This window comes from Hippopotamus amphibius, chromosome 8 (assembly GCF_030028045.1).
Source record: "Hippopotamus amphibius kiboko isolate mHipAmp2 chromosome 8, mHipAmp2.hap2, whole genome shotgun sequence".
NCBI lineage: Eukaryota > Metazoa > Chordata > Mammalia > Artiodactyla > Hippopotamidae > Hippopotamus > Hippopotamus amphibius.
The window spans coordinates 146225282-146240690 of NC_080193.1; the positions used below are offsets into that span (position 1 = coordinate 146225282).

Genomic DNA, 15409 nt, shown 5'->3' on the forward strand with positions numbered 1-15409 from the left:
ACTAAGATCCCACGAGCTGCGTGGCGCGGCCGGAAAAAAAAATAGAACTAATTAGATAATTTAGTCAAGTTGTGAGGTCAAAAAGCAACATTCAATAGTCACTAACTTTCCTGTACAGGTAATGACAGATGAAAATACATTGTCAAAACTGTCACAAGGGCCAAAAAAGTCTAAACATAAATCCCCAACATGTAAAAGGCCTAGATGATAAAAATTATGACTTCATCGAAAAGCAATTTTTAAAAAACTGAATAAAGGGAAAAATTTGAAATACACAGGATTCTCCATTTTGAGGGAAAAAATCAATCCTCCTAAAACTAGCCTACACATTCAGGGCAATTCATGAGGCTTAGCAGGTTGACCCTAAAGTTCTTACAGAGGAGAGCAGTTGAGAGAAGAGCCAAGAAATCTTGAAAATTAAGAAACATGTATCCCATTAACCTACAGTACTTGAAACAGTGAGGTTTCGGTCCAGGCGGAAATCTGCACAGAGACGAGAGTCTGGAAACTCACTCACCTGTGTGGGGTGGACTCTCAAGGACCGATTCACACAGGGGAGGGGTCGTATCTGCAGCACGGACTCCAGGCAGGAGACTGATCCCTGACCCACAGAGAGCGCCTCAAAAATCAGTACGAAAGGACCAGCAACGAAGGTGGAAGAAGGCGAAGGACTCGGATAGACAGATCCCAGAAAACACAGACAGAAACACTCACAGAGAGTCACCTGTCATCCAGGGTGGCACAGGACAAGGGGCCTCACCTGGTGCGGTATCTCGGGAGGACAATTTGGCCACGTTTATTTAAACTATGAAAGTGAACTCCCCATAACTCAGCAGATGTGTTTCAGATCATCTGTTCTGTAGAAGAACTCACATGTGCTCACATAGAGTCACCGGTGGGGTTTTAATGGAGCTTTGCCTGAAATAAAACTCTTGAGCGGAGGCATAGTTGAATAGAGGGAGAATGCAGCTGGTTTTCAGAATATGGGCAACAAACGGAAAGGACGAGGGAGATGTGGACATACGAGTGTGAGATGACAGCTAGGACTTAGGGTTCAGTTTAAAAAGCTGCACAAGGGCTTCCTAGGTGGCGCAGTGGTTAAGAATCTGCCTGTCAATGCAGGGGACACGGGTTCGAGCCCTGGTCCAGGAAGATTCCACATGCCTCAGAGCAACTAAGCCTGTGTGCTACAGCTATAAAAAAAAAAAAAAAAAAAAAAGCTGCACGAGGATGTGCTTGATGGGCCTAAAGTATGAGGGTCTCTCAGGGTGCCCAGATAAGACCCAGAGAAAGTTCTAGAAGGGCAGGCCTGCAGTGTTAACCTCAATACTCTGGATGGAGGGTATGGATTTGGGGTATGAACAGGGACTTTATTTTTTTTCACACACTTCTGAATTTGGAGTTGTAACAATCACATATACATATGCTACTAGAGTATTTTTTTAAGTTTTTAGGAAGCTTTCAATTCTGGCTGTTTGTCATGTAACGTGGATCTTGTCCGAGCAGCGGCCTTCAGCCTGCTTGGGCCTCCTCCTTCCCCCGGCACCTCCGCCCACTCCAGCAGGGGCTGCAGCGGGGCCTCCCCCTGCCCGAAGCCCTGCCGCGGGCCCTCCTGAGTGGACAGTCCCGTCACCTGTCCCAACCAAGCGTGTCACCTGTAAGGCCCAGGGACCCAGGTCCTCCTGCCACCCTGTACGTAACAGCACTCCCAGCGCTGGGGGCACGCAGCCCAGCTCCTGCCTGGCGTCCCCCGGGTGTTTCTGACCGCTGCAGGGGGTTGGGGGGTTGGCGAGGTCTCTGTTTTTGAAGTGCATTTTCCATAATTGCAATTAAGTCGGAATACCCAATCTGGACAGCTTGAAGGTGCAGACGCAGAAATGGTCATTTGGCGAGAATAGCTCCTTCCAGAAAATGTGCAGGCAGGGCGGGAAGGAGCCCGAGGCTGGGGGGCTCTCTGAGGCAATGAGAGGGTCCGCGAGCAGGCTGGCCAGTGACCTCTGCTCTGAGCCCCATTCTGAACACAGCCCCGAGGGGCGTGTCCCGCCCCCACAGGAGGGGCCCTGAGGATGAAGACGCGGGACACGGGGGTCATCATGGCCTGGACCAGGGCCCCGGGGCCATGGGCAGGGAGTGAACACTCAGGGGAGGGCCAGCCGCGCCGGGAGTTCCCGGGCGAGGGAGCAGGAGGTGGGGGTCAGGGACGTGGGGCGGGGAGCAGCCTCGCTCGCCTGTGGCTGGCCTGGCCTCCGGCTTGGGGACACGTGAAGGAGGGACACGGCTCCCGACGAGGAGCTCCGAGGCCTGCTGCGGCCCGTGACCCGGCTGTGACGGAGACGCCCGCGCAGCAACTTGACGTGGCGACGGCACGGACGGCTCCCGCCTGCGGTGCAAGCGTCAGTCCATCCCCAGCGGGCGGGAAGCTGAGAACGCAAGGTTGGAGAAGCTCTTCTCTTACCAGGTGCTTCCCCTCCCCCGCCCCCCGCCCTCCCAGGGGAGCCGCCTTCCAGGTGGGTGACAGACGCAGGTCGCCGTCGGGGCTGGACTATAGCAGCGAGGGCACACTGCCAGGTTGCCTCCTCCCCTGTAACTCCGGTGCCCCGAGGCGTGCTCGCAGGCTCCACGCAGATAATCAAACTTACAAACAATGACAACCCTGGTTCTGGGTGGGGCGGGTCAGGCAGACGTCACGTAACATAAAATCAACCATTTTAAAGTGTTGAAGTGGCATCTGGGACCCTCCCCACCTCGTGCAACCACCACCTGTCTCTGGTTTTAAAACATTCTCATCACCCCGGAAAGAAGCCCCACTCCCATCAGCCGTCGCTCCGCATCGCCCCCTCCCCCAGCCCCCGGCTGCCGCCAACCTGTTTTCCGTCTCGGTGGATTTCTCTACTCCAGACTTTTCATGTAAGAGGAAGCAGACAGGATGCGGCTTTTGTGACTGGCTCCTTTCCCTGAGCGTAATGATTTCAAGGTTCATCCAGGTGGTGGGCTGACCTACCCCGCTGCATGGGGACACCACGCTCTCCTTATCCACCCGTCAGCCGTGGACATTGGGTGGTTTCCACCTTTTACCCGCTGTGAGTAATGCTGCCATGAACATCCGTGTACACGCTGTTGTCTGACTACCTGTTTTCAGCTCTTTGGGGTACATACACAGAGGTGTACAATAGCCAAGTCAAATGGTAATTCTGTTTTCTTTGTCAGGACCCAGCACACTGTTTCCCCAGTGGCTGCAGCATTTTACGTTCCCATCGGCCATGTATGGCAGTTTCAGACTCTCCACACACTGGCCAACAGCTGCCATTTTCCATCTTTTTATTACATCCATCCTAGTGGGTATGAGATGGTACCTCATGGTGGTTTTGATTTGCATTTCCCTAATGACTAACGACGCTGAGCATCTTTTCATGTACTTTTTGGCTATTTGCATATTTTTGTTGGAAAAATGCCACTCAAGTCCTCTGCCCATTTTTTAGTTGGGTTGTCTGACCTTTTATGGTTGGGTTGTAAGAGTTCATGTATATATATATATATATAAAACATTTATATATTAATTTGTTTATATTATATACACACTAGACCTAGACACTAGATCTTTATCAGAGATGTGACCTGCAAACATTTTCTCCCACCCTGGGGGTTGTCCTTTCACCTTCTTGACTCTGTCCCTTGATGCATAGACCTTTCTAATTTTGATGAAGTCTAATGCATCATTTTTTTCTTTCCTTGCCTGTGCTTTTGGTGCCCTATCTAAGAACCCATTGCCAAATCCAAGGCCATGAAGATTGACTCCCATTTTCTTCTAAGAGCCTTACACTTTTAGCTCTTCCACTTAGGTCTTTAATCCATTTTGAGCTGATTTTTGTGCCTGGTGTGAGGTGGGGTCTAAGTTCCTTTTCCCAGCACCATTTGTTGGAGGGACTATCCTTTCTCTCAGCAAATGGTCTCGGCACCCTTGTCGAAAGCCAACGGACCATAGACACACACGGGCTTATTTCTGTTCCACTGGTTTCTGCCTTCATGCCAGTACCGCACGGTGTGATTACTGTAGCTTCGTAGTGGGCTTTGAAATTGAGAAACGTAACTCCTCCAACTTCGTTTTTCTTTTTCAAGGTTATTTGTCTATTCAGGGAACAACCTTGTACTGTGCCCGTGCCTCCTATGAGAACATGGAGAAAGCAAGAGACGCAGTGCCCTCCGGGGGTGGCTCCGCTGCTCACCGGCCGTGTGGGCGGCAGCAGTGTTGGAGGGGATGAAGGGAGAGGGCAAGGGGGCCCGGCAAGGCCTCCGGGTCTGTGGGCCGAGGGGCCCCTCCCGGGGCGGCCGCGCCCCAGCTGTGGTCACCAGCCGCCCCTTTCTCACCCACTCCTCAGCCGTGTTGTTCCAGCCAGGGCCTCCTTTACCCGTGCGGACATCCCTGCTGTGCTGGGGACGGGGGACGAGGGCCGGGGGCTGCAGCCTCCCGTGAGCAGGGCTGGGGCCAGACCCCGCCCGCACCTTGGGCCGCACCCAGGACTACGGGGCAGGAGGCGCCCAGGCCGCGCCCCCGGCCCCGCCCCTCCCCACAGCACAGCCCTGACCCTGGGAGCAGCCTGCCCCTTGACCACCCCTCCCTCCCACAGGCCTCAGGGTCCCCCACCCCCCGCCTTCAGCCCACTTCCCTGGGTGGGGATGTCCCCTCCCACCCAGGAGGCTCTGACGCGTGCACAGAGCCGCAGACCCCCGCGCTCTCACTGGCAGACCCCGGGGGCTGGGATCTTCTCTCAGCCCCACTCGCCAGCGCGTCCCCTCTGGGTCCAGAAGAGCCCTGAGTTCCCAACCTAGGGCTCAGCACGGCTGCCAAGGTCATGTGACCCCGCGCTTCGGAGCCTGCCAGGCCCCCCTCAGGAGAGGTCTCTTCCCCGTGAGTCCACACTCCCTCGCCCTCCCTGGCTCTGCCCTGCCCGCCAGCCTCACACAGCGCAGGCCGGTCTCGGCGTTGGGTGGCTGGGCTGGGCCCTGGTCCCACACCGGCCGGGGGCCGGCCCTGTCCCCAGCCTGTGGGCTGCTCGCCAAGGCCACCGAGGCCACAGCCATCTCCCCACGCTTCTCTGCTCCTCCCAGGCTAGCTGACAAGGGCCCCCAGGCTGGCTACCTCCTCTTCCTCTCAGGTGGCCTCCCGGGGTGAGACCACTGGACCCATGCCCCGGCACCGCGGGGCACCTTTGTCAGGCACAGCAAAGGTTGGGACAGCCAGGCAGAAAGAGGTCTGTTCCTGGAGCACCACCCAATGGCCATGCCGTCCAGAGGAGTCACCGTGTCCCAGGCACATTGGGACCCTGGCCCACGAGGTCAGGGTGGGTTCCACGCCTGCAGGACCTCAGGGAGCATCTGGGTGAGTGACCAAGTTCACATCTGAAGAGCAAGGTGATAGCTTGTTTCAGATGCTGGTCTGCCGCGTCCTAAAAATGACAACTGGAATCCAGGTCCTCCTCCAGCCACGTGGTGGACCCTGGTCCTTCTGGGCCAGCTCCACCCAGGGGCAAGTCCTCCACAGGTTTCTCAGAGGATGCGTTGAATTTGACTGCGCTCTGGAAACCGCTCTTTGTTTTGGGGACCCGGGAAGCCCCTGGGGGCTGTCCACACCCTCCGGCTGCGGGCGATGAAGGGGTGCTGGAAGGCCTCGCGCGCGGAAGACTGACTTCCCCGAGGTCCCCCAAGGTCTCAGGTGGACACACACGCCCTGGGCCCCAAGCCTCTGGGCTGGAAGCAACCTCAGACCTGCCCTGAGACTAGTGGAAGATTCCGTGAGTGAGCCAGGGATGTCTGGGGAGGAGGGCGTGGCCTGGTTTGGTTTAATGGAACGGTCAGCCGGTCAGCTGCAAGGGGAGGAACGGCCGAGGGCTCTCCGGTGTCACTGTGCGTGCAGTCTCTGCGGGCTTTTGATGGAAGTTGGTTTTAGAACCATCAGCCTGCCTGTGTGGATTGGAAAAGGAAAAGATGAGAAGAAGGTCCAGGAAGGAAGAGGTGTGGGAGGGGCAGGCAGAGGCAGACAGCGAGGGAGAGCCAGCAGGCCCAGCAGAAAGCCGAGAGCTGCCGTTGGCCTGGGTGCGCCAGGAGGGCTTCGTCCCAGCGTGTCACACGGCGCCTGGGCGCCCCAGGTCACGGCTGAGCCCTGCCCAGGGACTGGGCCAGGGAGCCGGGCGAGGAAGGCGGTACAGGGAAGGCCGCGCCAGGCGGGTCCAGAGCTGGGTGTGGGGCCATCTCCTCTAGCAGGTGTGCAGACCCCAGGCTCGGACGCTGGCTGTGGGAGGGGCCGTCCCCCCAGCTCCTCCTCAGCCCCCGCCCCGTGTGGGTGCCCGAGCCCTGCGCACACGAGAGACCTGCCCAGGTTTCCGGATGATCAAAGGGACCGGCCGAGCTGAGCAGGCTGCCAAGAAGTCTGCCTTGAAGTCCGAGCCCCGCAGGGGTTGGAGCGAGGGGCAAGGGGACAGGGAGAGCCGACCGTGTGGAACAACGGCACCCACGTTCCGTCGGACCTGCAGCCCCCGTGGTGCTCAGCGTGGGCCTCCTCCACCCGCCTTGTTCCCGAGGGGCAGCCCCCACCCAGCGTGGAGAACAGCTCAGACTCAGAACCCAGTCGATCTTCTGGGGGGTGGGGACCAGGCCCACGCCTGGGGGCCTCCAGAGTCCCCCCCACCCCGAGCATCCGGGCAGAACCCAGGCCAGCACCACACTTCAAGGTCTCTGCGCTGGGGCAATCCCGGGGCGGCCTTGGGCCGAGACCCTTTGTAAGAACAGGAGATGCTGAGCTGATGAGTGAGGCCCTCGTCACCTCCCCGCAGAGACAGGGAGCTGGAGGAAACTGGTAGCATCCCCGAGGCCCGGGGGGTGGCTCCCCCTCGCACCCCTCAGGCCCTGGGGAGCTCTGTCGGGGAGCCTGATTCCGTCTGCAGCCCACCATCCCCCGCCCGGGGACGCCCTCCGCTCAGCCAGCATCACACCCCCCTGCGTCAGCCACACCCTGTGGCGTCCACGTCCTTTCCCAGGCTGCTGCCCGGGGGCCCCCATGCCCTACAGAGGTGGGGGGACGCTGTGTCCTCCGCCGAGCCCCGTGGCATCACAACAGCTCCAGGGCCCCAGTGGGTCAGGGTGTGGCAGCCCAGCTGCCCTGCCCAGTGCCCTCTGGCCCCGTGCCTTACTGCCGGCAAGAGGGGCCCTCGCTGGGGACACGGCTGGCAGTGACAGCCACGAGCAGTCAGGTGGGCGGACTTGCTCAGTCGGTCTGAAAACCCACGTTGGGGTTCCCCAAAGATGGCCAGCAGAATACGAAGCCCCAGTACCTGGGGAAGGGGAGCCCTGGGCTGCGGGATCCCGGGTGGAGGCCCGCAGGCCCGCAGCCCTAACACACGGGTCCTGCGCCCGCTCGCGCGCCGTGTCCCCTGCAGCCAGGCCCCCGCGTGCCCTGACCCCTCCCTGGCCGGAGTCAGGAAGTGGGGGGCGGGTGCTGCCCTCCAGGATTCTGGGTCTCTCCTCGAGAAGACGGAAACGTGGGAGAGCACAGGCCCTCTTCCGGGATGACTCTAAATGGTCCCTTTCTTCTCAGCCCTCCCGTGGTGTCCGCAGAGGGCAAACCCAGCCTCCGTCACACACCCACTCATTCAGGGAAGGGGCCGCTTCCCCTCTCATCCGCAAGCCACCCGCTCCTTCTTCCCTTCCTGCCTCTGCGTGGCTGTGCCCACACGTCTGGCAGACCAGGGCCCCGAAGCAGGCGGTGGTGGTCTTGATTGGAGCCACAGCAGCCATCTGTGGGCTCACGTGGCCCTCCCAGTGTCACCCGGCCCTGGCTCCGACGGCCCGGGCGGTGGGCCGTCCCGGACGGGCGCTACCTCTGAACGGCAGGGCCAGGGCAGTACGTGGGGACCTGGCAGAGGCAGCTGTGTCTCGGGAACAGCGGAGTCCCGGCGGCTGGCACTGGGTCAGCTCCTCCGGGCTTCGCGACCGGGGACGGGGCCCCTTCCCTCGCCCAGTAACGGTGTCCACGTCTGCACAATGGAGGCAGAGGGTGGGGCCACAAGGAAGGGGGCCCTGCAGGCCCAACAACTGGAGGGAAGAGGGGCAGGGATGCTGCGGGAGCACACGGCACCTCCTCCCCGGGGCCCCGGAGCCTGGCCTCCCAGCGCCTCACCTGCAAGGCCCTCTGGCAGGTGCCGGCCCCACCCAGAGCGGGAAGGCTGGTCCCGCCCGCCGTGCCTCTGGGCCACAGGCCAGCACCGTGGCAGGGCCCTCATCACAGCCTCCTCCTGCCCCTGAGGATGGGCTCCCGGGAGCCGGGTCCACGCAGGGTCAGAGCAGCAGCACCTGCCCCGCACACGCACAGGCCTCGCCTCGACCCTCACAGAGGAAATAAGGAAACGAAGCCACGTGCCAGGTCCAGAACCACACGGCTGACACGCGGCGGGACCGGATTTGACGTCAGGTCTGCTCCTTTCCCTCCGGGACAGGACCAGAGAGCCAGCCAGCGCCAGCTCCCAAGACAGCGCATTTGCTCTCCTCACACGGGCTTTCTTCACGTTCAACCCAGGGTCTGGATGACGGAACACTGGAAAGAAACGGCACCTGGTGGGGAGGCACGGGTATCCCCTGGGAAGAACTCCCGCCCCAGTCAGACCCCGGCCTCCCCTCTCCCCCCAAGTTCCTGCAGGCTGAGCACCCACAAAGCCACCCCACGTGGAGGAGACCAAAAGGAACACAGCCAGAGCCCCGCACCCCCGGGGGGCGAGGGGGCCCAGCTGCCACTCCCGCTTTTCCTTACAGCCGTTCTCCAAAGGGACACTGAGCCCCTCACCTACAGGGCTCCCCCCGACACCAGGGCTGGGGCTGGGGGCGTGTCTCCTCCACTCCGGGAAGGGCCCTAGCTACAAGGGTCGTGACCTCTGAAGGGATGACACAGGCACCTTGCAGGCAGTGGTGAGGATTTCTCTAGGCGCTGGAGTCCTCACACCCCTGGGAGGGGCGCAGGCAGGGGCCGTGCGTGTAACCACCACGTCCTGGAACCTGGTCTTGTGAACACGGCACACAGCGGTTCCGGCCACACCGCCGTCGGGAGGCCAGGAAACGCACTGGACACTGACCCCACCCTGAGGAATCTCCCAGTCTGGCCGGATTAAAAGGAGACAACAGGTCCTGATAACAGCAGCCGTGAGCGTGGCTGACTGTCGAGCCTCGGGCCAGGTTAGCCCCCGTCCGGCTGCTGCCTGACCTGGAAGCACGTGGCCCACCCAAGGGGAGCCCTAAAGAGAGGGTGGGGGCGGGGGGGCCAGGTGCCGGAGCCAGGCAGGCCCAGGGAGGCGTCCAGGCTGCCGTGCCAGGCGCAGGCGAGCAGGAACAGGCCCGCCGAGCGCTGCACGGGGGTCTGTGAGTCACCAGTGTGACAAGGCAGCAGGTGCGTGGGGGGGCCAGAGGCCTGCAGCCTGGGTAGGGGCCTCCCAGCACCTGTCTCACAGAGCGACTCAGTGTCTCTGCGCGAGGCGGTAGGAGACCCCAGGCCCCCGTGGGGCTGCTGAGCCCAGCACTCGGGGAGCCCCAGGGGAGGGATGGAGCCCTCCTTCCCGGCACAGCGGACACACTCCCCCTGCTGTGAGGTGAACCGATAGGCTCCCAGGTTCAAGGTTCGGGCACCCTGATTGGCACACAGTGGTTATCTTGGGGTCCTCTTCCAAGGGTGTCGATTTCTTTGCTTTCCCCCCATTTCGGCCACTGCAGCATCTGGGCTTGTGGCCTGGTGGTCTCTGGGGCCTTTGCCCATGTATCAGGAGGGCAGGAACCAGGGGGCAGAGTGCGGCAGCCAGCAAGAAAGCAACGCAGGAGCCCTCCAGATACCGGTACCGCCCCTTCTCACGTCCCTTCCCAGGGACCCCCCCCACCCCACTCCCCTGTGGGGCTAACAGCACTGTCCACGCAGCCTGCACGGCCCCTGGCCGCCTCACTCAGCTGGCGCGCCCGTGGCGCTCGCTCTGTCACGCTCTCCTCATCTCCCAGCAATCTGACCTGCTGTGGGCCCGAGCCATCCCTTCCCCAAGGGGCCACCTGCCACCGCCCAGCGGCCCAAGCCAACAGACAAGCTCCTGAGCATGTCTCACTCGCTTCTCGAGCACCCGAAGCACCACGCGGAGGGGACAAAACGGCGGCTGATGACCTCCAACAACTAAGTCGTCGGCTGCCCCTATGCAGGAACGGGAGCGCGTGAGGTCTCATCTCCTGGCTGGTTTCCCGCGCGCAGCCCCCCACCCTCCTCCACAAAAAAATCAAGTATGAGCTGGAGCCGGGGGCAGGCGGCTGCAATGGGCGCGGGGGCGAGAGGCCGGTAAAGGGGCGCAGGCTAGGTGCGAGCGACGGACAGAGGGGACCGAGGCCGCGGGAGCGGGCGCGCGAGGCACGCGGCCAGCGCGCAGGAGGGCAGGGCCTGCGCGGAGCGGAGGGAGGATGGGAGGGATGCCGATTTCGGCTGGAGGCGGGGAAGCCCCTGATAGGCGCGCGGAAGGCGTGACGTCACGTCCGGCGGGGGAAGCCCTGCCTCAGCACCCCCGCCCGCGCCCCCACAGGTGGTGCCGCCGCCCCGGGCGCTGGGCGTGGGGGGCCCGCCCTCGGGGACCCCGGACGCGGCCCGCGCGCGCCCGGCCACCCCGCTTCCCTCCGGCAGCCCACGGATCCACGCCGGCAGGGCGGACCCCCAGGCCCCGGCAGCGGGAGGGGCGCCCGGCGCGCCTCGGCTCGCGACCCCGCCCCGCGCGCCCCGCCCCCCGAGTCGCCCCGCCCCCTCTCCCCGGCCGCCGAGGGGCCGGGCCGGGACCGCGCGCTCGCCCGCCGCGCTCTGGGCCGCCCGAGCGAGCCGCCGGACCTCGCGCGCCCCGCCGCCGCCGCCGCCGCCGGCTTTTGTTGTCTCCGCCTCCCCCGCCGCTGGCGCCTCCGGACCGCGAGCCGAGTGCGCCGGGACCTTGGCTCTGCCCTTCGCGGGCGGGGGCTGCGCGGGCCCGGCCGGGGGCGCCGCCGGCCCCGCCATGGAGCTGCGGGCCCGAGGCTGGTGGCTGCTGTGCGCGGCCGCCGCGCTGGCCGCCTGCGCCCGCGGGGACCCCGCCAGCAAGAGTCGGAGCTGCAGCGAAGTCCGCCAGATCTACGGGGCCAAGGGCTTCAGCCTGAGCGACGTGCCCCAGGCGGAGATCTCGGGTGAGTGAGCCGGCGCGCCCGGGTCTCCCCCGCGCCCCCTTCTCTCCGCCGCCCCGCTCTGGTCCGCCCTGCGCCTCCGCGCCCCGCGCCGCCCTCCCGCCGCCCGGGTCTCCTGCGCTGCGCTCGGCCGCCCCCCGGCTCCCAGCACGCACGCCGGCCCCTTGTCCGCGGAGCCGTCCCCGCCGGGCGGCGGGCCGGGCGGTCCCCGGTTCGGTGCGCTCTCCGGGACCGGCAGGGCCGAGCGCCGCCGACGGGGGCCGTGGGCCGGGGACTCCCACCGGCTGTGCGGGCCTCTCCGGGAGGCGCCTCGGGTGGGGGCCGCGCGAGGGAGGGAGCGGGCTGTGCGCCTGGGGAGCGGCGGGGCCGAGGGCGGAGAGGCGCGCCCTCTGCCCCCGGGAGCGGGACGCCGCCTCGGAGGGATTCCTGCCCCGCGAACTTGTGCTCGCCTGGCGCTCTGGGCCGCCTCGGGCGGGGAGTCCAGCTGCAGGTGGTCGGCGCCTTGGATCCCGCCCAGGGGCCATGTCATTTCTTTGTAAGAGCATCGCCGTCCCAGGCGGCCTCAGCCCTGCAGCTGCCCGCAGTCCTGCCCACACCCTCCCTGCAGGCCTCTGAGGAGCTTTAGGGCCAGAAGTGAGGGTGGGGGTGGAGCATAGTGTCTAAGGATTTCACAGACCAACCCCCCACCCCACCCCGACCCCTCCCGGCTTCTTCCTCAAACTGCGAAGGCATCCGGAACCACACTGGGTCAGCGGGTCTGCGGGTCTGCGCGTCTGTGCAGGGTACCTGGGACACCGGTGGCCGAGAGCAGAGCAGACCAGCTTCCTGCCCTGGGGAGCTCCTCCCAAACTGGGGGTGGGGGGGGGATTTGAGTGGTGACACGGGGGACATGGAATGACCACAGCCTCAGGAATTCTGAATGAGAGAGGAGTGTGAGGGGCAGGTCCATGGCCCTGCCTAGCTGGGGAATGGGAAGGGGGCAGCCAGGCCCTGGACCCCTGCCCCTAGGAGGGCAGAACCCACAGAAGGCTGCCTTGCTGCCTTGACAGCCGAGTGCCCAGGGTTCTGGAGAGGCTCCCTCTCAAGTCCCCCAAGGCAGGCCTTCCTGTGCCTCTCTCTGCTGACGGAGCCCTGTCATTGTGCCACCCTCCCTAGGGGACAGGTTTGGCGGCACATCTGGGTGCCTGGGGCCAGCACTGGGCCCCCAGCACTGTTTGGTTCATGCCCCGCCCCGGCCCATGCAAACAGAGGAGGTGATGCCTGAGAAGCCCTGGCCTTTCAGGTGAATCCCTCCCTGGACACCAGGGTCTCAGGGCTGCTGCCCACACCCAGCGCCTCCTTGGATGACACTCCTCCAAAGATCCCCTTGACCCCACAACCCTCCTTCACACGTCCACTCCCACCCGCCTTTGTGGCCTTGGGGACCATCCTAAACTTGATCGTGTCCACAAGCCTCTGTCCCAGTTAGGCTGAGAGACAGCGTTGGCAGAGTTTGGGCAGCCTCCAGGAGAGCAGGGCAGGCTGGAGAAGGTGAGGTGGGGCGGGCAGGGGGCTGGGTCTTGGCCTCCTTGGGCTGGGGGATGCCGTTGGGTAGGGGCCGGGGACCCGCAAAGGGCGCTGCTGTGGGTGAGGTGGGCGGGGGTGGAGCGCCGTGCATCAGTCGGGGGGAGGACGGCTGTCCGAGCATCGCGCTGGCCAGGGCTTCAGGGGCCGCCCTGCCGCGGCCTGCACGGCGCCCCCTCCCTACCAGTGCTTGTGGCGCCTCCGTCCCAGCTCCAAGGGCTCCTGGGGAGCGGCTCTCCCTGGACCCCCTACGGCTTCACCCTCCCCCACGAGCGCCTGCGCTGGAGCGTGCCCTGCAGGGCCCAGGCCCCGAGGAGACTGCCAGCGCCACGTGGGGTGAAGGAAACAGGGTGACCTCCCAAGGCGGCAGCAGCCAGTCCCGCCTGTCCCCCGCTGCTCTGAGCACCTTGGCCCGGCTCCGCGGACCGCGCGCCCTCTGGTGGCCCCGCGGCGGCACACTGCTCTCAGGGAGCTGGGCCTCCCGGCTCCTCTCCTGCCGGACTGGCAGGCAGACTTCTCCAGCCTGGGGACCCCCGGGGGTGGACACCCGGTCTGGCTGGTGGTGTGGAGACTCAGTGCGTCCTAGCGGCTGGAAGGGAGGGAGGGCAGCCCTGGGTCTTTGGGTGGCCTTTCCAGCCTGTGCCTGCCCAGAGGCGCAGAAGTGGTGTGGGCTCACACAGGAGGGCCCCTCAGAGCGCGCGGGGCTCCCGCTCCTGACTCCAGGTAGTTTTTTGGATAGACGGTCAGGCCCCGGCCGTGGCGAGGACGGCGGTCATCCCCTCTTACTGCTGCACAGCTCCAGGAGCTCCCCCTCCACCAGAGCAGTGCTGAAAAGTGGGGGGGCCACCCCTCAAGCCGGATCCCTCTGCAGCCCGGGGGAAAGCCCAGCCCCACGCTGCATCTCTCACACACACACACGCACACACACGCGCACACACGCACGCACAGACACGGGCACACACACATGCACACACACGTGCTCACAGCGCAGCCGTCTTTCTGCCCCTGCCTGTGGGGTTGCTCCTGGTCCCCGGATGTTTCCTGAGCGCCTGCTCGGCCTCCTGACACATGACACAGCTTGTCGTGTCTCTGACCCTTCACTGAGGTCCTGGGGGCAGAGGCTACCTCTGTCTGTACTGTCCTCTGGAGGAGCCACAGAACCCGGCCCAGTTCCTGCCACAAAACAGCTTCTCAGTTCAGCACCTGCTGGGGACCCACACGTGTCCTGCTTTCTGCCAGCCAGGGGGGTGGGCGGTGGGACACGGGGGGCCCGAGCACAGGAGGAGGGACCTGGACGTCCGGCTTCGGGGTTGGAGGTCAGAGGGGAGCCTGCGACTGTCAGTGCAGCAGAGGCTGGCGGGCCGCTCCTCTGCTCCTGGACCCCAGCTGGCCACGGAGACCGCGCTGCGGACCAGCCCTCAGGCCCCCAGCAGAAACCATGGCTCCTCTGCGCCATCCTGCCAGAGGCCGGAGACCCCGCCCCCAGCCTGCCCCCCAGCCGCGGGGCTCTCGCAGGACCCCCGGCACACAGCCTGGCCCCAGCCCAGACGGTCGTGCAGGCCCTGTCCCGCTCAGGGGGCTGAGGCCCTGTGGGCCTGGCCTGGTCCCCAAGGGGTCCACAGCCCCCAGCTGAGCTGCTGCTGTGTCCCTCCAGCCCTGGAGCAGCGAGGTTTCATCATCCCCAGCGTGAGGACAGGGCTGGGGGCGGGGGGCCCAGGGGAGCCAGGAGCCGGCGGGGCCCCCTGCGTGACGCAATGGCCCGGGCCCTTGCTGGAGCCTGGGTGCCGGCCACGCCGCCTGCTCCTCCAAGGGGTGGGCCGTCCTCCCCGGGCCTGGGCTCAGATGCCAGCCCTGCCGCGTGGACCTCCCCCCACCCCCCAGCCTTCTCCAAGCCTCTGTTTCTTCACTTGTGACTGTGGAAATCGTCACGACCACCCGAAGGCAGCAGGAGGGTGGCGGGCCGACACCGTGCGCTGTGGGGGTGCCTCAGGCCGTGTCCTCCCCTGCGGCCCCCAGCCCCGGAGGCCCTTCAGGCGATGGTGTCCCGCACTCGGGAGCCCTCATCGTGGCCCCGACGCAGCCAGGATCACGTCCCATGACTGTCTAGCTGGTGCAGTGGACGAGGTCTTTGTAGACCTGATTCACAGATGAGTCACCGAGGCCGAGACGCGCCACAGCTTCTTAGGGCTCTCGACCCACGTGGAGCTGGAGCCCAGTCTGTTGACCCCAAAGCCTGTGGCACTAACTGCTGAACAGTCCTGAGCTCCGTGGTTTCCGGGAGCCTTGTGCCACCCCAGCCCGGAGGCCTGAGATGGGGCCTTGAGGCCCAGGCCCCGATGGGCCGCCCGCTGCCTTCCTCTGGCAGCTCCGCTGGTCCCGGGCTCCACCACTTAGGCCGGGTTAGAGCTTCTCCTAACGGGACCTCCTGCACCTCCTCTGCGGCCTCCCCGCCGCATCCTGACCGTGCTGCCGGCGACTCCGCCCCCCCACGAAGCTGCGCCTCGCTGCCTGCTGCTCCCAGGCGCCTGTCCGGGGAAGGCCTGCCTGCCGCTCCTGCCCTGCTGGGGGGGCTGCCCCAGGGGCGTGAGTCAGGTGACCCTAGGGTGTACGCGGAGGGTGGCCCAGCGGTGCGCGGCCCCCT

General features: G+C 64.5%; 1 protein-coding gene across 1 annotated transcript in view; it reads left to right on the forward strand.

Moving 5' to 3' along the window:
- Nucleotides 1–10815: 10815 nt before the first annotated feature.
- Nucleotides 10816–15409, forward strand: part of GPC1 (glypican 1) — a 29272-nt gene continuing 24678 nt past the window's right edge. The window contains exon 1 of the mRNA XM_057746199.1: nucleotides 10816–11208. Within this exon, the coding sequence (XP_057602182.1) occupies nucleotides 11043–11208 (166 nt within the window). The 5' untranslated portion in view covers nucleotides 10816–11042. The remainder of the gene's footprint in view (nucleotides 11209–15409) is intronic.